The 25,331-nt window shown below is 42.8% G+C and overlaps 1 protein-coding gene across 1 annotated transcript in view; it reads left to right on the forward strand.

The window, feature by feature from the left end:
• The first annotated feature begins 4,868 nt into the window (after window positions 1–4,868).
• The window catches only part of TECTA (tectorin alpha), a 66,011-nt gene continuing 45,548 nt past the window's right edge, over window positions 4,869–25,331 (forward strand). Inside the window, exons 1-6 of the mRNA XM_063093741.1 lie at window positions 4,869–4,932; window positions 8,137–8,270; window positions 10,981–11,268; window positions 14,844–14,981; window positions 15,329–15,494; window positions 19,165–19,577. Coding sequence (XP_062949811.1) covers window positions 4,869–4,932; window positions 8,137–8,270; window positions 10,981–11,268; window positions 14,844–14,981; window positions 15,329–15,494; window positions 19,165–19,577 — 1,203 coding nt within the window. The remainder of the gene's footprint in view (window positions 4,933–8,136; window positions 8,271–10,980; window positions 11,269–14,843; window positions 14,982–15,328; window positions 15,495–19,164; window positions 19,578–25,331) is intronic.

Consider the following 25,331-nt stretch of genomic DNA (forward strand, 5'->3'; position numbering starts at 1 on the left):
TATAATTATATATACATGTACATGTATATATAATGTATCTTATATAATATACATATTTGTATGCATATATGTACATGTATATATAAAATAAATTATATGGTGTAAACCAGCCTACTTTGCTGCCAGTTGTGTAAAAGTGTAGCACATACAATTACGTACAGTATGTAATACTTGATAATGATAAATAACTATGTTACTGGTTTATGTATTTACTATAGCATATTTTTTAATATTTTTAAATGTACTCCTTCTACTTTTAAAATTTAATTGTAAAACAGCCTCAGGCAGGTCCTTCAGCAGATATTCTAGAGGAAGGCATTGTTATCATAGAAGGTGACAGCTCCATGTGTCTTATTCCCCTTGAAGACCTTCCAGTGGGACAAGATGTGGAGGTGAAGACAGAGATATTGATGATCCTGACCCTGTGTAGGCCTAGGCGAATGAGTGTGTTTGTGTCTTAGTTTTTAATAAAAAGGTTAAAAAAACCTTTTTTAAATAGAAAAAAGCTTCCAGAATAAGGATAAAAAGAAAAAGTATTTTTTTATAGCTGTGCAATGTGTTTGTATTTGAAGCTAAATGTTATTACGAGTCAAAAAGTTTTTAAAAATTTAAAAGTTTATAAAGTAAAAAACTTAAAGTAACCGGAGTTTAATTTATTATTGAATAAAGAAAAATATCTTTTATAAATTTTAGTTTATGTACAGTGTTTTTAGTCTACAGTGTGTATAATGATGTCCTAGACCTTCACGTTCACTCACTACTCACTCACTGACTCACCCAGAGCAACTTCCAGTCCTGCAAGCTCCAGTCATGGTAAGCACCCTACACAGGTGTGTTATTTTTTATCTTTTATGCCATATTTTTACTACACATTTTCTATGTTTAGATATGTTTAGGTGCATGAATGCTTACCATTGTGTTACAATTGCCTGCAGTATTCAGTACAGTAATATGCTGTACAGGTTTGTAGCCTAGGAGCAACAGGCTATACCATATAGCCTATGTGTGTAATAGTCTATACTATCTAAGTTTGTGTAAGTACACTGTGTGATGTTCGCATTGTCTAACAATGCATTTCTCAGAAGGTATCCCTATTGTTAAGTGACTCATGATTCTGTGTGTGTGTGTGTGTGTGTGTGTATGGTTTTCCCAGCTAGGCCCTGATTTTGGAATGATAGAGCTGCCTCACTTGAGCACGTGGCAGAGTCTCTGTAGCTCCATAGGGCACTCCAGAGCAAAAACTGCCCATTGGGCAAGTGTGCTTTGGGTGGGAAGTGCTAGGCTGTTGTACCACCAGTTCACTCAGTCAAGCCACCCCACAAAGAGTGCGCCGCTGGCTCCAGCACTGAGGCCAAGCCTGAGGAACTGAGGGCTGGAGGCTGCTGGCCAGCTATCCTTCTCAAATGGCTCTCCAAGGGGGATCTGAGTGGCACATCTCCATGTCTGCTACCAACAATAATTGAGTCGTTTCAAACTAGCTCAGATCTCTCTCTTTCACAGAAAAGGAGTAAGAAACTTAAGAGAACAAAACAAAAATATTTAGCACATAAGAACCATTCTACTTGTTTTTAGGGAATTTACTTTTCAGGGATTTTAACTTTAGGGAATACATTTTTATTTTGTTTGAGGTGTCTTTCCTCTTGCTTAAAAAGCAGCATCAATCTATGCCATCTTTATAAAGCACAAATATCTTAGTTCCAAGCCATCCCCACCCCACCCCCAGTCTAAATCTTGTCAGAAATCTTTGCTCACCTCACACTTTCAGCAAAATAAGTCCTCCTGCTGACATGGCATGAAAAGAGATTTTTGTCGTTTGTCCATCTGTGACCACTAAGTGTACATCCAGAACACACACTCACCAACCAGCTTCCCAGCCCAATGAATGAGCCAGACCTGTCTCTCCCCAAGCACCTGGCGCTCACTCACAGCTGCATTCTCAAAGTCATTCTGATTCATTTATGCCACCCTCTTGTGTATCTGGTTATGCCCAGATGGCACTTATCCCAGGAGCAGTATGGCCTCAAGAAAAATGAAGCATTTAATATGGGTCAAAAGTGCTGGGATATAAATATCCTTGAGTGCATGAAAGAAGATGATGAAGGCTGTTAGTGTGCCACCAGCAGTTCTTACACAGAGCTGATTACTTTACTTCAATGCATTTAGGTTGACTACTGGACTAAAACCTTAACAAAGGCTGGGCACGGAGAATGCTTCCCTAGGTGAGTCTGGGATTTGAGTTTAATTTTATTTTAAATAGGCATCCAAAAAAACTAGATTTTCTGTTATGTAATATGTGCCTTTTGGAGGAAAACAGTCATTTGACATTGGTTAGTAAATATATGTGGAGGATTCATAATACTAGTGAGAGAATAAATTCAATGTGCAAAACCTTCTGAATTATCACACATTTTTGGAAAAATATTGGATAATTTAGGCTAACAAATTAGTTCTCCAAACACTCTTGTCTATTTTAGGAAAACTTGCCCAAACCCAGCATTATATTTTTTTGGTAAGTCAGCATTTGAATGTCTCATCAGAGAAAATTTGGAGTAATTTTTAAATTCCCATTGATTTCCAGGAGAGTTTTTTTTTTTACTACATTCAAGTTACTTTTTTATTAATAAATTCCATTTTAAACATTTTGAATAGTAGACTTAGTTTATGCCCTAGCTAACTTTTCTCATTCCACATCCACTGGATGTCTGGGAGCATTGAAGCTAACATGTGTTTCCCTTGTTCATAATGCCTTTTAAATTATTCACTTACTGCAAATTTTTATCAATAGTGGTCTATCTCCCCCCGAACCTCCCCACCCCCAGAAGACCATCACTGGACCTTAGGAGAGGTTTCCAGAGCACCATTTCGGTTTTCCTTTGTGAAAGATCATGCCTTGTACTGGGTGCCTCCTTTGGTTTTGCCTGGAAAGTGCCCTGGCCTATCACCCTGCACAGCAGTGCATCAGAGAGAAAAGAGAAGTAATAAAACCTAGAAAAGTTTGGGAAAGTTTCTTTAAATACTTCATGCATACCTGTGAAAAAATGGAGGAAAGCTTATCTGTGGCAACTGTTCAAAACCAGAGAAACAAAAAAAGACTTTAGTAGAAAACTAACTTCATTTAAATGTTGGAGGCAGCAGCTTTGTTTAGAGTTTTAATCCCATGCTGGTGGATGCTAATTCTGTAACGTTATACAGTTGCCTTCTTTTGGGTACAAAGGGAGAAGGGGGGTTTCTTTTGTGTTTTTCAGTGCAAAGTGATTCCGATCAGAAAGGACCAAGGTTTCAGCTCCAAGTACCTGACATTTCCATCTGAATCTACTTTTTTTTTCCCGAGGGGTAAAAAAAGGTCTAGTTTTTCAGGAAAAGAACCTCTCTGCGCAATCCTGAAACTGATCTTTAGATTTACTTTTCCTTAATCAATAGGAAAAAACTTGATTGCAACTCAACACTTACCTGACTCTAGCACAAGACTAACTGAATTTTTGGTTTTAAGAGTACGGGATTCAGACATCATTTCAGGAATCAGAAATAATTGGCAACAAGTTGAGGAGAACTGACATGAATTCTTGTTTTACCTAAGTTTTTCCTGGTTTTCCAAGATTTGACTTAATATTTCTGACTCAATTCCTCCAGGCTCTACAGAACAGGTTAGTGACATTTTTCATAAATACAAATATCTAATTGAATCCTCTTTACTGCTTTCTGAACTTTTTCTCTCAGGGCTCAAGCCTTAAACTTGCATGGCATCTGCCTCCGCTAACGTTTTGTGTGTTCTCTACTAAAGTCATCGTACCATTTTTAGCCAAATTGACTAATATTTAATATGTGCTTGAAATTTCAATGTGTATACTTGACAACTGATGATTTACAATAAAACTCTCACAGGCTAAATTCATAGCTTTTCCATGAAAGTTTGGCTGAAAAATTGTGATAACTTCAAATGATAAGAGGGTTTTTATTTTTAAGAATCCTGTCAGGTGCAAACTTCATGATCTAGCCATGCACTTTGGTTCTTACGCAGGTGTATGTCTACCTTGAGTTTGCATGTGTGTTCACATCTAAGCTTTGCGAAGCAGCACAGACCGTCCCTGCTCCTAACAGAGGGTAAAGCCACCGGTTCATGTTTACATTAACATGAAAACAAGTTCATCCCTGTGACATTCCTTCTTTAATTAACTTGCTGGAACTAATTACTTGCTTGTGCACTGGATTCTATTTTTATTGTAACTCCAAGGAGCAACACTGGTGCACTTCTTTTTTATTACCAATGTATTTATCATTCATTTCACTATGGGAGGTCAGTGGACAGAGTCTTAGACTACCCGCGAATCTGGACAGTACTTCAGAATGATAGATCAGCTCCCTGCTACTGAGAAGGTGAAGGCAAACTCTAAATCCTCCTATCTGTAGGGACACATGTGTTCTGTGATCCTGACGAAAAGCTGTTGTGAAAATTAGGAGACCCAGGTCTCACAGAGGTCATGGTTTCTGTTCTAGAGACACAACCGGGACCCACATTCTTAGAGTCGGGTCCTACTTTTCAGTGCTTTAGTAGATGCAGAGTAGCTACCTTTCCTTTACTTATTGGTGGTCTCATTGATTCTATATAATTACCTGACAATTTGAATGAACTCATTATACCTACAGACTGGCTTCTTTGGGGGTCTAATTAGTTCACAAAATGTTGAACTTAGGAGGACCTGTCAGCACTCAGGGAATTTCAACACCACTCAGAACTGTTGATGTTGTTATGTGAATTTGTTCTATGATGGTTGGGATGTGTCTTGGGATTTGCTACCAAACACACCTGGTATTCTATTTACTCTGGCAAGCTGGGGATTTTTTTTTCTTTTTCTTTTTAAAATTCCAGGATGAATTATTCATCATTACTTAGAATTTGGATCTCTTTCATCTTTGCACTTGTACGGCACCAAGGTGAGTATTACAGAATTCCATAAAGCTCCTGGTTAACATGCTCTTGAATTTATAAAGAGACATTTTTGTTGGAACCATAATTGTGAGGACAGGTGTGTACATGTGTCTACAGATACAGAAAGAAAAATGTAAATTAGATTCTGTTGTCAAGGGTAAAATTCATTAACTTTGAATGATGTTCACTTAATTCCTGTTTTTTCTTATTTAACTTCGAACACAATTTGTATATACCAGCTTGCTCTGTTTTAATGGAATAGATCTTTAAAATAATGCAAATTTTTTCCATTAAAAGAAAATAGGTTAGGTGTGTGTGCACCACATGCCTAATTATTGATTCCATTAAGGCATTTAAATCGTGGTAGACACTTTAAAGAATATACTTATTTTAGCCAAAAATTAGGAAGTGACAATGACATTGATGTCGGTCGCTTGTGTATCAGTGACCTTTCACATGGCCCAAAATCTAAAACTGCAAGTGAGATAAGACAGTTATCCTTTGGTGATTCATTCATTTTCTCTGTGTAGCATTGCCCTGGGTAAGTGAAAGGCCACATACATTTCTACTGTTGTTTTTGGATTTTAGATAAGAAAGATGGGGCAGGCTACATAGATTTTAAACTTTTATGGCTAAAATTCTAAAGCATCTTTACTTTGCTAGTTTGTTTGTTTAGTTCAAGTGGCACATGATTCCAAGTCTGAGATGAAACTTATCTATAAGACCATATGGCCTTAACATTTTTCCAAGGTTGTGTAGATTTCAACAGTTGTTTTTTACCAAATAAAATGTACTTTCTTGGAGCAGGGGTAGGAAATTGAAGTCCATGTGAAACACCAATAATGTAAGAATCCCAATGACTTCAACCCCTGCTCCAAGAAAATACATTTTACTTGGTGAAAAAAGAAATCCTGGAAACACAGTTATGCTTATTGTGAAGTTCCCAGCCCAGAGCAAGCACGAGTAGCAATATTCTTTCTTTTACTAATTCTGATTCTATTGATAGGCCATGCTGCTAACAGTTATATATTTTAATAATAAAAGCTTCAGATGTGGAAATTACTGTACTTTAAACATACTCCCTCTTATTAAGCACCTCCTTTGCATTCCACAAGTGTTTATTGAGTATTCACAATATTAGATATCCTTATTATTTGTGTTCTTAAAATTGAACATTTTAACTCCATTCTTCCTTGTTCAAAATCATGAACTAGTTAGGATCACTCATGAGGAGAAGAATCTTGCAAACATGCCTTACCTTTGGAGCACAGAGAGACGTGAGGGACAGTCTCCCTGGTAAGGGTTTTCTGTCTCCTCCATGAGGGGTGATGGCTTTTCCCTCCCCTGGGCAGATGGGCCAATGCTGCCCAAAATACCAATTAATCTTTCCATGAAAGTGATTACAATTCAGTGTGAATTGCAGTCCTTATTTATACCTGAGCATGACTCCTAAAAAGTTCCCCATGAAGGATAAATCCATGACATGACTTGAATTGTTACTATTAATTTGAGAAAGTTCATTACCCTTCAAATTTAATAAATACCTGTGTATGATGTTGTGGTAGAGATTATAAAGAGATTTTTTATAAAATTCCTACCTTCTAGGAATTTGGAATTGATTACTGGAAATGGTATAAATGGAAATGTTAGAAGACCCTTTCTCACCTACTGATTAAACATTAAATATGGCACATCAGCTGAGTGCCCCTGTGGTTAAATTAGCTGCAGCACCACCTAAAGGTGAACACTGGGTTGGAGTCCCAGAAACTTCTGGGGTTTGTGGAACAATGCGTACACACTAACGGCTGGGCTAGTTTTCCCTGCTCTGTTCTGATTGATGTTAGCCCTTGGAAAGAGATTAGCCCTCCATCCAGGCAGATGTCTTCTTGCTCCCTGCTCCAGAACTAAAGAGCTGGCGCTTTGCCTGACAATGCCGGGCTGCTTTCCGGCCACTCCGCGTTCTCTTGTACATGGGCTGTTGTCTGCTCACTAAAGGCTCCCAAAGGAGCAGGACTGTCCTTAGCCAGGTGCTCTCCAGCCTACCGGCTCCATCAGTGCAGAGCAGGGACTTTCCCAAGGCAAGGGCCGACATGAGAATGGGACATCAGCATGTGGATGGCAGGCAGGCTGGAAGCCCAGAATGGATTTGCCACTGCCCCTAAAACTAACACACAATTTTAAAAAGGATAAAAGAAGAAAAGGTAGTGTTTTATTGTTTTATTTTCATTCATGAGAAGAAAGGACAGAGACAGAGAAAAGTGACACCCAAAAGCTAGATTATTTCATAGGTGCCAGTGGATCTGATCCTCAGTAATGTTGACGCTGGGGAAATTGTCTCATTTCTTTTGCCAAACTGGGCCACAGCTTCCAAGAGTTGGGATGGGAAACTTGGGAAAGCAAGCTGGGCTGCTGGGAGAGGTGGTGACACTGTCACAGGAGGGCACTGTGTGTGTTTGTGTGATGACTGTCACCTTTGACGAGGAGGGTGAATAAGAGCCCTGCACCTCTTCTCCGAAGAGTTCTCAAGGGCCCATCCTCCCTCGCCCCGCAGGATCTCATGTCTGTCTTTTGTGCACAGGAGCTGGGTAGAGAGCCTCTCTTAGAGTTGGTCCTCAATCAAGCTCATTCACAGGCCAGTTACTATAAAACCCTCTCCTCCCACTTTTGTTCCAGTTCCAACTGTTGTTTATTTCCTTCTGGGATCTGGTATCTTCTCCAATTGTGCAGCAAGAGGGAGGGGACTCCTTTCAGGAAAAAAAAAACACAATAGTAGAATTCTTGAGCTTGCAGGGAGCCTCACAGCCACAGCCACCTTCTCTCCACTTTGCTATCTAATTAAGAGCCAGCCCCCTAAGCCATGCCCAACCAAGAAGCCACCTCCATAAGCCTGAGAGCTCCAGGCAGGGGTAATTTTACAACCTTCCAGCCAGTTGCAACCATTGCTGTCTCCAAAATGCATGGAAGCGTAGGAATAAAGCATGAAGAGCTTTCTCCCAAGGAGAAATGATATCATTCCTACTCTCCCCTTTCCCGGAGGCAGACAGTGATGCACAGTGTATGGCTCAGGTTTGGGATGCATGAAAAGGCGGTCTGACTTGCGTTTAGCCTGCAGGCCTCACTGACAGAGGCTGGCTTTAGCAGGTGGGAGGGAAGTAGCTTGCTAAACGGAAGAGGGAGCTGCCATCTATCTAACCACCGTCTCTTGACAGCTCAGCCCAGGGAGCTCATGTATCCATTTTGGCAGAATGACACCAAAACCCCTAAGGTGGACGATGGAAGCTCATCTGAGATTAAGTTGGCCATCCCGGTTTTCTTCTTTGGCGTTCCTTACCGCACTGTCTATGTAAGTGGAGATGCAGCCTAGCTGTTGCTCTGGGGTCCTTTCTTTTGTTTGTCATTAAGAAAATCATTTTAAATACCCTCTTCCAGAGCTCCAGAAATGGAGGAATCTTTGGCAGCCAGGACAACAAGTTCTGAGATTGCATGAGCTGATAGGTTTTATGATTAAGAAAGTCGAAGGTATATTTAATGGCTAATGTTCACAGCAGAGGAGCATACAGGGCAATAAATTGCTTTTGTGGGTGATTAAACATAGAAGTGAAGCAGAGGCCCCAATGTCTGAACAGTATTTCTGCTACTCAACAAGATAAAACGATACAATGAACCACAATAGGAGCAATATCATTTTTCTTTCCCTTCTGGGGGTGTGAAAACTTTAGGCATCTGCTGCTCTTGGGCTTCCTACCAATTTGGAGCAGAGTTGGAGCACAGTGGAGGGGTAATCAACTGTTGTATAAGAGTGGTTTGCAGAATGGACCACCCTCATTGGGTCTGTAGATATGCAGAGGTTCTCACTGCCAAACCTGCATCAAGAAATAGTACCGTTTGCTGTCAGAACTCTCCTGGGCACCTGTGCTCTCAGGTTAATTTTGGATCATTGGGTTTGCTACCAGTGAGACTGTTGCACCTTGAGAGGAAGGTTCAGAGCAGCTGAGCCTGTCTTTATCTTTGGCCTTAAAGGATTGGGTGAAGCATATAGACATTATACCATATCCTATCCTATTCTGTGTCCTTCCCTGGAAGAAGAAATGAAACTCTAAGCACCTCCTCCTCTGACCATCTCCATATCTGGGACCTCTACCTTCCCTAAATTTTGATTTATAGCTCAGGCTGCTTCCCACTAGCAAAAAGTTCCCTCTTCCTTGACCTAACTAGTTGTCCTTGAACCTGTAGCATCAGCACCACCTGGGCACTTATTAGCAATGTCACTTCCCAGGCCCACCCCAGACCTACTGAATCGGAAACTCTGGGAGGGGAGCCCACTAATTGTGCTTTAACAAGCCCTGCAGGTGACTCTGATGCTCACAAAAGTTTGAGAACCACTGATCTTAACTACAGAATATAATCAAAACACATGAGTCATCGCCAGCTTCTTCTGCTGGTCTGTGTGTTTTAATTACACCTATTATTCCCTAGCAAACACATTGCTCTGGCATCCTGAAATGCTTTTATGCTCTACTCACAGCAGGGCCTCTCTAGTCTGTGTTTGTAATAGCTAATTGTAAGTTTTGGAATGTGTTGACCTGATTTTGATGATGAGAGGGAAGTGTAGGACTCCCATTCTATAAGCCTTAGTCTCCCCAGATTCGAGAATAAACGTACGAGAGTACTTCAAATAGTTTGTGAAGTACCTTCATATGTAGGTAAGCTCCTCTTTCTCCTCGATTTTACTATGGGACATGGAGTCTGAAGAATTCTTTCTAGCTCTTGCAAAAAGAGAGACCTTAGTTTGGGGCAGACTTACTTGAGGGTAAATTGTTCCCTGAGTTTACAGCACTGAGTAGTACAATCTTTTTCAAGCCTCTGGGTTGTCCCCTATTACTTGAAATCAACAGAGTCTTAATGTCCTTGTAGCTCAGTCTCCAGCTTCCTTTCCAAACCCCACACTCTTGCTTCCAAAATGTACTGAGGTACCTTGGCCCAGGCACAGATGACTTACCGCTGGGATCTGGGTAACTGTTAACGTCCATAATGTTACTGGTTAATAGGAACATAACAAACAATGGGATGTACAGTAAAATTATCTCCAGGTTTTCTGTACCCAGGAATTGCAATTATTCCCATCATAGGCATTTCTGCTGCTAAAGCCATATAAACCGCAGGATTAAATCAGTTTATTTACCAATGTATAAAGCCGCAGACGCTGGCAGAGGCTGAATTGTTTACAGGTCCTGTGTAAGCTGAGGGTACATGTTGGCTTGTAATTCACAGTAAGCTTTCATAATATAATAAGCTTACTAAGCCATGTATAAATCATAAAGAAATCACCATAAGATACTCATTTACATACACAATGTAAAGTATTTATGTCTCAATTTTTATGCAGTGATGTACAAAGAAGCTATCAAGCTACATGAGCTGGAATGGAATTGGGCACCTGTAGGTCTTCACCTTGTCCTTGTTTTGAGCACAGAAGTGGTTATGACATCAATAGAAATCTTTTAAATGTCTTCTCCAGAGTAGGACGTGGTCATCCTGAGATCTGAGTTCAATGAAGGAGTATTTCATTTATTTTTCTCTGCTGCTTCTCTTTTGCCATAAAATAGGAATCAAGGTTTAATGTAGAGCTCCTCAATTTTTTAATTGAACTTTGCTTCCATGCATGTTTGTTTGTTTTTCCTGTTTATTTTGCATCTGTGACTTTGGATCTATCTTTATTGCCCACATTACCCTCTGGCTAGCCCCCCCCCCCCACATGCACAACCCAGTAGCATTTGACAGCTGTAAATAGAGATAGGATAAAGAACATGAAAATGAGACTGATTATTTATAAGAAATGAAGCTGACTACAAATTGAAAGTGAAAGAAAACCAATGAGTTTGGAAGTAAACAAACCTCCTAGTTCTAGCAATGGAAGCTAGTGTTTGAGGGCTCTAAGTCAGTTTAAAAGTTGTTTTCATTTCCTATGATTAGGTGAATGTCTGTCTTGGTTTGTGACTCTGATGTTGTCCTGGTTTCAGATCCACTGTGCAAAACCTCTCTCATTTTTGTAGGTCAATAACAACGGAGTTGTTTCCTTCAATGTGCTGGTGAGCCAGTTCACGCCAGAATCCTTTCCCCTGACGGACGGGAGGGCCTTCATTGCCCCGTTTTGGGCAGATGTGCACAATGGAATTCGAGGAGAGATCTATTACAGAGAGACCATGGACCCCGTCATCTTGAAAAGAGCCACCAAGGACATCAGGAAGTACTTCAAAGACATGGCAACCTTCTCTGCCACTTGGGTTTTCATTGTGACATGGGAGGAAGTCACCTTTTATGGAGGCAGCAGCACCACACCTGTAATAATTCAAATTTTCCACTTTCCAGTTCATATCCTGCCATCTAATTCTTGTCCATCTTCACTGCTGTGAAGAAATCTAATTGTTGGAGCAGAGGAATGTCAGTTCCCTGAAGTTAAATTAATGAGTCTTGCCACCCACTTCTCAGGAAACAGAGGGAAATATCACAGCTAACCAGTCCAGTTAGCTGTGATATTTCAGATGTGTCACCCCTAAATCATTACAAATGTCTAAAATGAACCCCTCAATAATGTTCTCACAATAGGTAGCATTTCTATTTTGCAGGAGAATGATTGAGGCGCTGAGACCTGTTCCAGGCCACATAATTAGGGGCCCATCTGGGAACCCTAAGGTCCTTTTCTATCTTGCCAGAGACAAAAATGCTTTTCTCCATTGCTGATTTCCTTCCCCCTCTCAACCCCATAGGACCTGGTAGAAAGAGAAAAATAGGGTGCCAGGTTTGGGCACAAATGACTTGGCTCATTTTTATTATGTTATGACATCTTTTTATTGTGACCAAGGCTGAAATTATTCATATTTGATGTTAATTAGAGTGGACAGTTAAAGCATTTCGTGAATAAAGTTTCAACATCTGCTCTGAAGTCCCAAGTGAGCAGTCAAATAAAAGTCAAATAAGAAAGATTATCACTGGCATTATCGTAGAGATAATCAACTTTCTACATAAAGAGACAGAATGCAGTTTTCACAAAAGCCTACAGCGTATTTGGGTGACTTTGGCAGTGGAAATTTTTGAAGTAGCAGACGCATCTTTCAACTAATTTTGTCAGTAAGCAATGACACTCAGAAATCTGCCCTCTGCTTTCTTAGGATTATTTCCAATTCCATCTGTTTTCCAATATCCTTGGTAATGAGTCAATTGTTTAGGGGTGGTACAGAAACTACTGAGTTAGAGGTGAGAAAGTGCTGGGCTTGCAATGCCTAGCTATGACACAGCGAGCACGTTGTGTTTTAGTACCTTCTAGCCAGAGCATCAAGAAGCACTTTATTGCTAAGAGGTTCTGTAGCACAGAAAGACACAAGTTTAAACAGTGGATACATTGGCTAGAAATAACCTCTAAAGAAGCATACATTTCCCTCTGTCATGTTATGGGTCGCTAACGACTCCTTGGGTGATGTTTTATGTCCTTTAAGCTTCATATCTTACAGTGTTAGAATGCAGGATGCCAGCAATCGATAAATTTTAGTGTCAGTGGGGAAAAAAAAGAGAAGAAATGCCCATCAAATGCTGACCACCATTTTTTTTTTAAAAAAACTTCCATTGGTAATAAAAATGGCAAGATAATTTAGATACTTTCTAGTTGGTACTTTGGAGTAAATTTCTGAACTAGGTGAGAACTCTTTCTGTGAGAATGAATGAGGTAACTTCTAAGTGCTTTGAACTCCTTGGAGAAAAAAGATGATACAGTCCTCCAGAGCTGGAAAGTGTCCATTCATCCCTGTCTTTGAAACTGGCCCAGGCTCTTCCATCTCCCATTATCTGAAGATCCCCCTTCTATACAGGAACACACATCATCAGGCCAACTGAACACTGGGCTTGAGAGGTCTTTTAAAGACAGGAAGTCTTATACTCTGGTTTCTCTTCAGATCGCATAGATCTTTCACCTTTTAAAGACAGGAAGTCTCACGGAAGCCCAACAGAAAAGGAAGGGGCAGGGAACATTTTACTTCAAGGAAGGAAGACTAATATTTATTGGGGGCTTACCATGTGCCCAGTGCTATGACAGGCTATTTTTGCATATTATTTAACCCTCACAAAAGTGCTCCCTGACAAGTACTATCTCCCCTTTCAAGGTGAGGAAACCAGAGAGGTGAAGTAACCTGCCTCCTCCAGGTTTCATTGGAAGTTCTCTGCAGCAAAAAGGGGCTTTCAAGAATTGAAAAACATGGTCTTACAAAAGCAGGTCTAAAGAGTCTTAAAACAAATGTTGAAGAAATATGTATGTATACAGTGTGTGAGAGCGAGCGAGAGTGTGTGTACAGATGGCCACCCACCTCTGGAATGTCATTGGGATGGCTGGTTGGTTTTGAGGTGACTTCTGGGGTTTGAGCTAGGTTGCTTCCAAGTCCTGCTTAGACCCAAACTATTGGCAACTTCATTTCAGTAGAAAGAACTCACTTCTGAAGGAGAATCCTGGTCTGAAGGAGGTTTCAGCTTTAGTCCTTGTGTGACCTTGACTTTGCACCTGTCCCTTGAACCTGACCCTGCTAGTGACCTTATAGCAACTTTTACCGATTGTTCACTCATCCCTGTGTCCCACTTTCCTCTTTTGTTGAACGGGGCCAAAGAATGAAGGCATATGCCCGGGCAACTCTATCATAAACGCCATCAGCCGTGACAAGCACAGAGCTTGAGGAGAAAGTTCTCCTTTACAAAAAGGGCTTTTCTTCCCTTGCACCTTGTTTCCCTCCCTGGGACTGTCTAGAATGGGGAGATTTGGGGCTTCCAAGATCCTCTACCCCAGTCTGATTACACAGGATAAGGATTTGGGTCTTCCTCTGCATCAGACAGAATGTTAACTGGATGGTATCAGGCAGCTGGGAAAAGTGCTAGGTTTGAAAAGAAAAAGGTCAATGCAGTCTCTCCTTTTAACTTTACTTTTATTTGAATTTCCTGAAAACATGTATCAAGGGGTAGGTATTAGCAAAGGGAAATAGTTAAGAACGGAGTTTGCTACAGCTTATTTTGGAAAACCGTTTGCAAGGGTTGTTTGAATTTATGTAACCTCTCTGTCCTAAAAAGTTTAAAATTAAGACAGCGTGTAATGACAGTGCACTAAGAGATAGACTGGGAGCTCTGGCTTGAATCCCGTTTTCCATTGCTGGGTCACAGAAAAATTTCCAGCAACTCATTTCCCTTAGTCCTCAGTTTTATTAGCTATAAGATGGGAATGGGCCAAAAAAACTTGTCTGTCTTAACATTGGTTGGAGGTACAGATGAGTGTTGAGAATTTAGCAGCTATAAAGTGATGCATAAATGCTCAATTAGAACAGCAATTTCTCCCCCTAAAGTGCTTTTTAAAAATCACTTTCCTACTTCCATTTCAAAACAGGGAGGCGTCTCGTCAAGATTAGCAGTGTTTTCCAGGAAGGGAGAGAGTGCAACCCATATGACCCGATCACTTTAGTCACACTGACTAGCCTTCACTTGCTCTGCCCCCACCCCACCTCCACCCCACCCCCACCCCCAGGATGGGAACAGGTGCTTGCATCCCGGGCTCTGCCATGGCTGTTTGCTATAGTTTATTCTCATGCTGCCATCTATAGGGCTCTCGTATTATCACAAGCTTCGCCAAGCCTCTGCATTTTCTGTCTGGTACAAGTCATAGATGAGGGTGCTGAGTCAGACTCTGGGTTTATCTCAGGCAATTTCTCTTTTAGATGCACAATCCCACATGTCTTGCTTTTCCCACTGGAGGCGAGAACAAATTGAGAGAGGAGGCAGAGTGTGAGCTTCAAGCTGCTTGGGGGCGGGGAGGGCGCAGAATAAGGGGAGCCACTGGGGTGAGGAGCTCCTGGGAGCACGAGTCATGAGACCATCCCTTCCTATTCTGCAGGTGAACACCTTCCAGGCTGTCCTGGTGTCTGATGGCTCCTACACATTCACGCTGTTCAATTATTATGAAATCAACTGGACCACTGGGACAGCGAGTGGCGGTGACCCCCTGACAGGTCTTGGTGGAGTGATGGCCCAGGTAGGTGGTTCTCTACTCCACCCTCCCGCGTGTTTAAATCACTGCATTCTCTGCTTGTGTGTCTTGGCATCCTGGAGGGAATCCTGCCAACAGCTTTTAACTTGAGAAGCATATCTGATCTTGCAGGTGGACTAAGAGGCTAGACTTTCCCATCTTGATACATTCACCTGGGTGTGGGATGAACTAGGCAGGCCTGTCTCCCTTGGACTGGTGGCCCCAGTGACTCCAGGAAAAGGAGTCTCTTGGTTTCACGTGTGCCGGATTGTGAAAATGAAGTGGTTGGGCCAGTTAACCAATGGGGGTGGTGTGTGTGTGTGCTCAAGTCTTGTCTTCCTTTTGTGCTCCAGGCAGGTTTTAATGGTGGAAACCTCACCAATTTCTTCAGCCTCCCAGGGTCAAGGACCCCTGAGATTGTGAATATCCAAGAGACCACAAACGTCAATGTTCCAGGCCGCTGGGCATTTAAAGTGGACGGGAAGGAAATTGATCCAGCCAATGGCTGCACCTCCAGGGGTAAAGTGCTTCCTCTTCTCTACAGCAAAGCAGGGTTTGTTTAGTTGAGATTGACAGACAAGCTTTTAAGCCACGGGGGCGGACTCGTTCCTGGTGCCTTCCTTTTGACATCTCTCAGCTGGTAATGGAGATCAAGGTAATTTTAGCATGCACGTTCATCACACCAGGAGCTGAAACCCTGCATTTGCTACACCAAGGTTTTAGAAGTCCTTGCCTGGGGTGTGCACATAGCTATCAGTTCTGAACGACTCCAAAATGGACCAGGATCTGGAGTGACTTCTCAGCCAGAGGGACAGAAGGAAGCCCTCCTGTCTGACATTATTTTTGTTGTTGTTGTCATTCCCACCCCCCCTTCAAGTTTTTCTTCTCACTCTTCCTCTTGCTTTGCCATCTGCACTCTGTAGATCCACAGGAGTGGGCGCACCTGGAACTTTGCCAAGTCCCTACGAGGGTAAACCAGTACCTCCTAGTATGACTAGAAAGAAAGAAAGAGGGGGGTAATGTAGCATAGTCTTCAGGGTAACTTCTTCTAAAATCTTCCTAGCAGGGGAGAATCACAGCTGGCTTTAGGCCTATGTGTCCAAGCTGTAGTTGAACCTCAGTAGGTTTCCTTTACAGTGGGATCCAAAGCCTGGAGCCTTCTCTGAACCATCAAAACCTCTTTGGTGGTGCAAAGTGCACCTAGACTCTCACAGGAACATTCCGGTTTCCTCTGAGATTCCTGCTTCTTATGTGTCCAAAAGTATTTAGAAAACAGATTTTTTCGTAATATTTCTACTTCCAGGAGTGGAGGCCATAGCAATCAGAAGCAGGAAATCATGCATCCATGCCTCCGTCCATCCACCCGTCCACCAGCCATCCACCTGCCCACCCAGCCATCCACCCCTCCCGCTCTCCAGCCAGCCACTGCCTCTTTCCTAATAACATTTTGAGAACCCCGATGAGGTGCCAGCTGTGGTGTTAGGTGCTGGAGATGAAGGTGCTTCAGTCACGGGAGTAATGATGACACAGCCTAAGACACATTGTGGTACAGGAGTGCAGCGTGCCCTGGAAGCACAGAGGAAGGCCCTGGGGAAACTGAGTCAGACCTCTAAGAGAGTTCTGGATTGTGATGAGGAGGTTTCTTCCCCTCCTCAGATAGAAAGCTTGGCCTGCATGTCCCAGCAGCCCTGGGAGGCCTCAGGCTTCTCTCTTGGCTGAGCTCCAAAACTTAATACACAAAAAAGCCATATTCACATGATTTGCCCCCATTCCCTGTGCTGTGGTCAGGCTGACCAAACCTCTGCCTTTGCTCTAAGAAAAGATCATGGGTGAAGATATCCTGTCTGGGTTTCCTTGCCTCTGTGGACTCTGTAAAGACCCCCATGTTCAGAAATGTTTTGGAGCTAAGCCGCTATTAAACTGGATAGAAATGTTTTGGAGCTAAGCCACTGTTAAACTGTATAGAAATGTTTTGGAGCTAAGCCGCTATTAAACTGGATAGATTTCCTTCCAAAGCTCACCAGAATTTCAGAGATCGTGCCTTCCTCCCTTACAGAGTGTAAATACAGCATCACTTAAGGTCTGTGAGAGAGACGAACCCAGTACCACATTATCTCTCTCCCCTTTCTGGCCTGGACTAGGGGTCTGATAAGTTACAAACTCTTACCCAAATGCCTCCTCTTCTTTGTCCAAGCATCACAGAGCCGATGGTCTGTGGCCATGCAGCACAGGTACCCAGTGACAGCCCCTCACCTGGGTCCTGGGAATGAAATGCTGTGATAATAGAAAATATTGGCTTGCAGAGCTGTGGAGTTGGTCAGATGCCAGCTGTGTACAAAGTCCCCATTTCGACTTCATTCTTTTCCTCCCGAGTTATGGGTTTGGGTTTCATATGCAGGACAAATTCAATGTCCTTGTACAGACCACTGTGCATTTTTATGTGCCACAGGACATATATCAATCTAATGAGATTGGGATTTGGCCTGGGTTATAGCAGGGGAAGTGTTCCATAGAGCTGGTTTATTATATCATCACTTCACAAACAAAATTATCTCAGAGAGTCTACCTTTTGGTCCAAACCTCCTCCATTCCAAGCCATTTTCCTTTCGTTTATTGGAAGCCTGAAAAAGCAGAGGCTGGAAATGGTACTGAGAGGAGGCTGTTACAATATATGCAGCCCTGAAGCAATGCCCAAGAGTGTTGAGGATGGAGGGCCTGTTTCAGGGGCTGATGCATGTGATTGACTGGGAATGTGAATAAATCTATTATCTCACTTTGGGGCCCTACTCTCAATTGGTATAAAACATAATTGTCTGTTGAGACATAATTGTCCCTGTTGGATAGATACAGAAAAGGACTGTCACTGAGGCACCCATGCCTTCTGCTGGGGTTAACGTTGTGCTATTCACTAGATATACTCACTTTCATGAAAACTTGAGAAATCTTAGCCAACCTTTTTCAAACTACAGTTTCTCCTGGTGCATGACATTATTTACATTTCTTAATGTTTTGGTTTTGATACTTTCCTTTTCAGACTTTCTCAGTTTACAAATGTTCCTTCTCCTACCAGCGTGTGTCAGTTCTTTAATCGCATCACTGTTCCCCATGAGGCAGGGATGACAAAACAGCAGTATCCACATTTTATAGGTTAGGAAAACTGAGACACGTGGAAGTTGAGTCAATAGTCCTGGACGTTGACTGCAGAGCTGTGACTATCGCCCAGTTCTTGTGTCTCCAACCCCCAACCAAGGGCTAGATCACAGCCCTTAGCCCAGAGATGTTTCTATTTCAATTGAAGGTTAATGTTAGAAACTGGCAAATTTCAAAGATTTTTGGTTGGGGAAATCATTTATTTTGGAAAATGGTTTTAAAGGCTGAATGTCTACCAAATAAATAGTAGTGAATATTTTAAAAATTAGCACATCCCTTAAAACCATCCCTCACCCCCACTCTCTCAGATCATTGTCCTCCTGACCTAGAATTTGTTAAGAAGTTCTGTCCAGTGGATAAAGAGAGAGGAATACTGGACTTGGACAGAGCATAGAGCAGGAGAAAAGACAACTTGTATGGTTGTAAATTCTGCCTAAGCAGCATCTGCAGGATTTATGAGCCTTTGAAAGTGCCAAGCAAGTGGTCAGCCCTTTCCAGAATCTTCCCAGGGAGTTTGGGATTTATACTTGTGTGTCTGACTCCTGATTCGTGCTACTGACCTTTTCTGTCACATATTGGGCCCCAACAACTGTCTAGTGAGTGAATGAACACAATAGCAAGTAAACAATGTTGCTGATTACCTAGGTAAACTGGGTCTTCTTTCAGAATACCCTTCCTCATATCCCTGAAAGGAAAGAAGTGACTCCCAAGTGTCATAGCCTTTCTCCTGGATTGAGACAGTGTGTCTTTCCTTGAATGACACTCACCAGCTGTGGAGATGCCAGGTGCTTAGACTGGATTCAGACAGACTCGGCTTGGACTTCTGGCTTCACCTCTGAGTTGCTGAGTGCTCTTGGATGAATCACTCCACTTCTTTTAAGCCTTGGTGTCCTTGCTTTTCAAATAAGAATGACAAAACCTACCTAACAGGGTTCTTGTGTGGATTAAATGGTATAACAGAAGTAAAGCATTTAGCCCAATGCCTGGAACAGAGGGTAAGTGCTCAGTAAATGTTGGCTCTAATGTCATTATTCCCCAGGACAGTTCCTTCGGCGAGGGGAGGTGTTTTGGGATGACCTGAACTGCACCATCAAGTGCCGCTGTCTGGATTTCAACAATGAGATCTACTGCCAGGAGGCCTCTTGTAGCCCCTACGAGGTGTGCGCACCCAAAGGCAAATTCTTCTTCTGCAGCCCCGTGGAGACCAGCACGTGCGTGGTGTTTGGGGAGCCTCACTACCACACTTTCGACGGCTTCCTCTTTCACTTCCAAGGCTCCTGTGCCTACCTGTTGGCCCGACAGTGTTTGCAGACTTCCAGACTCCCCTTCTTCAGTGTGGAGGCCAAGAATGAGCACCGAGGGGGCTCAGCTGTGTCCTGGGTGCAGGAGCTCTCTGTGGAGGTGAATGGCTACAAGATTCTCATCCCCAAAGGAAGCTATGGAAAAGTTAAGGTGAGACCCTCTTCACCCTTCTCGGGGAGATGGAGAAGCTGCAGATTCTTCAGCCTGGGGAAGCCTTTCCCAGATCTACTGGTTCTGCTGTTTGTCTCTCTACAGTACCAAAGAGATGCATGGCTCCTCCTGCCTTGCAAATATCTTGTAAAATGCTTTACTAGGCAAAATTCCATTTGTACAAGAGCTACCTAAGCTCTCTCCTCAACATGCCTATCTGATTTTTAACTTAAAGTACATTTACATTGCTAGTTACCTCCTAAACACTGGTGTACACACACACACACACGTGTGTGTGTGCACAGCTCAGAAGTAACTGGAAAGAGGTAAATTTAGTTTCTTGTGAATATGGCTTGCAGTAGTTGTAGCCACATGCTCAGGAGATAGTGCAAACACAAAAGTACAAACTCATAAGTCAGTACAGCCTTTGATTAATAATCTCACCCCACCTTGTCCCACATCCTGTTTGTCCAAGAGCTGCTGCTGCTTCATTTTTACAGAAACCTCCAAATTGACTGATGTCTCCAGAGGCACCCGGAGTGGCCTTGGACTTCTCTAGTGAGGCCCAGGTGGGAAGGGCCCATGAAAGCTTTGCCCAGTGCCCCTCTATCAGAATCCTCCACTATTGTCTGGAAAAACAGAGAAGAGCTTGGGTCTCTGCTGGTCTGTTTAGCGTATGCAAATAACTCCTGTCACTATCCACCTGGATTTCAAGCAGGGTCCTCGACAAAAGAGGGAGCAGCAAAAAGCCACTAGCAATTACTCAATTTGTGGACGCCCCGATTTTCATAATGTTAATGAAGACCTTGTTGCAACCATGTATTTATTCGAGCAGTAATAACCAAGACCACAGGGGTTGATGCTGCAACCCTGTGCAATCCTTAATCTCCATGCATGGAAGTCATTACAGAGATTACAAACCAGAACTAATGCCAATGCAGGGGTTCCTTTCTTTAAAAAAAAAAAAATATGTTGTTGTTTTAATTGATGGAGCATGTCCCACAAAATGCAGGACCGAGGAACTAATTTCACTTTTTCTGGCTCTGGCTCTGTCCTTTCTAGGTCTGTGCAGCTTATCAGTCTCATTATTAGGAAAGTGAGCTGTTACTGTGGTTGAAATGCCAGTTTTCTTGCTATTTGGTTAGTCTCTCTAGGGACAGCTCTGTCTATCAAATCAAAGCTAAGAGTTTGGGTATGCAAATTTGGCGTTTTTGCTTTTTAAATTTATATTGTGCTGTTGAGCACTATACTTATCCTTGTAGATAGATGCTAGCATTTCAAACTAAAAAATTTTTCACTAGCTTTTCCCTACTTGCTGCATTGTGGGGGTGATATGTATAATATCAGTAGTTGAAAAAGAAAGCTTCATGCTTTATTCCTACTTTTCATTTTGATTAAAATTCTTTTTTGCTCACAGAATTTTTTTTAGAGGAAAGGGGCACCGTCATTTCTTTCAGGCCAAGCAGCTCTGCTAATTTTGTGTGGCTCTGTTCCATCGTCCAAGCGTAGGGCATGGATTCCTCAATTTTCTGTAGCAACAGGGAGATGTGGATGTGAATGTAAATATTTCTGGAAGAAAAGGTTCTGTGACTCCAACTGCAAGCTAACAATGGATTCCTTTTCCTTTTGCCAAATGGTTTTCAAGTTCTCTGAATACACCTGCTCTGCTGGGGAGAGTGGCTGGATAAATGGCAGAGCCCCAACCCAGGGTGATGTGAGGACAGGCAGAGAGAGGGCTGAGTGGCAGGATGGAGCCCAAGATGCCTGGAAGGCAGCTGACTTCTTCAGCTACGCTGTGCAAGGCCAGGAATGACCACTCTAAGATCTGCTCTTCCAAACTATAGTCCCTCTTTCTCCCACCCTGTCTCCATATGCTGGGGTTAGGAACTGGGCTCTGTGTATGGATTTCCCCCCCCCATTGAATCCATGGAACTGTCCTCAAATAACAAAATAAACAATTTAGGGTTACATGTGCTAATGGCAGCCAAGGAAAGCCAGCATAACTAAAAGTCCATATATAATAAACATTTCTTTCTAGCTAATGATTATTAGTTTTTATATTTCTGAACTCCAGAGTTTACGAAACTCCAGTGGAAGGGTGCCAAGCCCAACTAGCACATGGTAATGAAGAGCTCTGATGCTGGGGTGGGACCTGTTCAAATCCCTGTGCCACCGCTGCTCACAGAGTGGCCTTTTTGGGCTCCCTTTGCTTCATCTGTAAAATGGAGGTAGTGGTGTTTAGGAGTCAGGGCTACAGCAGGATTTGGCTGGATCTACTCAGTGCTGGGATAGAGGCAGCAGGGAGCAGTAGAGAGGACACAGCTTTGGAGCCCGACCGCAGGAGGCAGGCCCTGTCCCCTGCAAGTCATGCCAGCCCTGACCCTCAATTTGCTCATCTGTAAAAAGGGAAGATGATAAGGACCTTCTGAAGCTTTCATGAGAATTGAATAGCCACATATTCAATGTCTAGTACAAAGTACAAAGCCTGGTACACAGTAGGCATTCGGTACATGCTGGTTGCATGTTGCCATTTCCCCTGTAATGCCTGTTTCTATGATTCTACTTCTCTCTCCTCACCTTGCCTCTGCTCACATCCTGGGAGAGACAGTGTTGAAGAGAGAAATGGCTAGAACACAGGGAGAAGGGAAAGTAAAGAGATGAGGTTCATCAACTGTTGGCTAATCAAGGGTGGAGGACCGGGACTGGAGGAGTGAAACAAGAAATCATGCATTGGGGTAAGACTTCTTCAGGAGCTCCTGCTCTGAGCACCATGGACACATGCACGATGGCTCTATAACTTGTAGTGGGAGTGAAAGGAGTGCCGTGAACACTTATTGCCAGGAAAAGAGGTATCAAGTGGCATATTTATTACTGGCACCTCTGGACAACCCAGGTGTAAGGTCAATCTGAGTGGGACAAGCACAGATGCAGGGAAACCAGGGGAACTGTTGCAATATGCAGAGCCAGCCTGCCCCACAGCTTCTGCTTTGAAACACACAAGACATGCCCCTTGTTAGCAGGAGCTTTAGCAAAAGTAGAGGAGAGCATGCAGCAATTGATGTATTTGGCATTTAAAATTATACCAGCCTTACAGAAAATTTCCCTTGCTAGCTGATCTTCCTTTTAATGTGGCTTTTCTCACTCTTGCTGGCTAGCTCTCTATCTAGGGGGATGAGGATAAATTAATCAACTCCTTGTTTTTTCTTTCTGCTTCTGCCTCTCTGCAGGATGGTTTATTTCTCAAGCCTGTCTTTCTTGTCCCCTTTCCCCATTGCTATGATCTGAATGTTTGTGTCTCCCCAAAATTCATATGTTGAAATACTAACTCCCAAGGTGATGGTACTATAAAGTGGGGCCTTGCAGAGGTGATTAGGTCATGAGGCTGGAAGCCTCATGAATGGGATTAGTGCCTTTATAAATGGAACCCCAGAGAGCTCCCTTGTTCCTTCCACAATGTGAGGACACAGCAAGAAGGTGCCATCAGTGAACCTGAAAGTTGGCCCTTACCAGACACCAAATCTGCTGTCACCTTGATCTTGGACTTTCCATCCTCAAGAACTATAGAAATAAATTTGAGTTTTTATAAGTTAGGCAGTTTATGGTATTTTGTTCTAGCAGTCCCAACAGACTAAGACAGAGATTGGTACCAGGAGTGGGGTGCTGCTGTAACAAATACCTAAAAATGTGGTAGTGGCATTGGAGCTGGGTAATGGATAGAGGCTAGAAGAGTTTGGAAATGTATGCTAGCAAAAGCATACATTGCCATGATGGACCATTAAGGGCAATTCTGGTGAGGGCCAGCTACTAATCTCTAGAGACAGAGAGTTGCATGTGGCATCTGCCATGGTAAATCTTGGGAGCAGTCTATTGTCTCATGTCCTAGACAACTCAGAAAGTAGCAACAATGGTCACAGGTAAGACCCTTGACCTTCCCATGTGCCAAAAACCAGTATGGGTCTGGAGCAGCCTGGAAAGTTTATGTGCACTTACAGTAAAGCCCACTGAGAACCATTCTAGAACTAAGTCATTCCATCCTAGCTCATAAATGTGAATGTCTATAGGTGCTAGGCATGGTAACTGTGAAAAAGAGGATAAATTCTGTCTGTTAGAAGCTTATCAAGCCACCTACTCATGTGAGCTAGATACCTGGAACTCACTCTTGATTCTGCCACCATTTCTCATTTCTCACTGCAAAAGCCACCAAGTCCAGCTGAGTGTGCTCCATAAGCTCATCCCCCCCACTCTTTATGTCTGTGTCTAGTTTAGGCTCTCAATCTCATGGTCCCCTGTGGACTCTTCAGCAGTTGTCTCTCTGGTGGCTCTGCTTTTAGTCTTGACTTACCTTAATAGGTCCTTCATGCTGGCCAGAATGGACTTCCTAAAATGCAAATCTGACTATGTCATTCCCTTGCTTAAAACCACTCAGGGGCTCTCCCTACTGAATAGAAAGCCAAGTTTTCTTTTGTTTTGTTTTAACATAGCTTAAAAGGCCCTCCAAGGTCTGCTCTCAACACAGAAGCCAGAGCAATTCTTTTCAAGCAGAAGTCAGGTGGTGTCTATTATTTGCTCTAAACATCACCTTGCCTCTCTGTCTTGCTCAGAGTCAGAGCCAGAGTCTTTACAATGGCTGACAGGCCCTACTTGCTCTGGCTGCTGCTCTCTCTGACTTCATCTACCGCTAAACTCTCCTGCCCTCTCTGCTCCAGCCACACTGGCCCCATGGTCCTGGGAGCACCAGGCACGTTCCCACCTTAGGGCCTGCTGCTCCCTCCTCATGAGCCATGCTTACCCTGGAGAACAGTATGATTTGCTTCCTCATCTCAAATGTCCCCTTCCCAGGGGGATCTGCCCTGACCATCCCACTTAAAATTAGAAACCCTCTTCTTTAGCACTTTTGACCCATATCCCCTGCTTTATTTTTCTGCATGACACTTATCTGACATAATTATTTGATTCATTTATTTTGCTTGTTGTTGATCTTCCTAAAGTGTAAGTTGCATGAGGCATAAGTTCCATAAGTTCCATGATTTTGTCCATTTCACTTGTTACTAATCCCCAAATCTTAGAATGGTGCTTGGCACACACAAAGGCCTAAATAGATATTTGCAGAATGAATGGACCTTGCCTGTGTCTCCAGCTTCATCTCTGGCCACTCCTTCCCTTTGCAGCTCAGTAACACCCGACGATTGCCCCCCAATGCCACACAGCTGTCTCTGAGCCCCCTGCCTTTCTTCTCCTGTCCTGGACTTCTTCACCCTCCACTCTTTTTTTTGCCACTTCTATTTATTTTTAAAGACCTAGGTCAGACTTAACAGCCTCTAAAAACCTTGTATGACTCCCCCAGGCTGGATGAAGTTTTATTTACTCTTCTTCCATGGCACCATCTATTGATTCATATTTAAAACACTATACTATAGAGTAAATATCTCTTTGTGTCCCTCTTTTACAGTAGACTGAGAGCTCCTTAAGGGGCAGGGTCATTTTTTTTTTTTGTAACCCTTTATTTCTTGGCTATTGACATAGTGCTTGGTACCTAGCAGGTGTTCAAATTTGTTTTTGTTTTCGTGGAATGATGACATGGTTCTGATAGCAGAAAGCTCCAGGGTAAAACACTTAGAGAATAATACCAGGGCAGCCCCAAAGCTCCATTGTGTCCAACAGCTGACAGAGTACACGTTTTGGCTGGGAGGAGGGGGCAGTGGGGAATAATAGCAGGTCATGGAAAATACAAGGGTACTTCAAAAAGTTCGTGGA

Source organism: Cynocephalus volans, chromosome 4 (assembly GCF_027409185.1).
Source record: "Cynocephalus volans isolate mCynVol1 chromosome 4, mCynVol1.pri, whole genome shotgun sequence".
Taxonomy (NCBI): domain Eukaryota; kingdom Metazoa; phylum Chordata; class Mammalia; order Dermoptera; family Cynocephalidae; genus Cynocephalus; species Cynocephalus volans.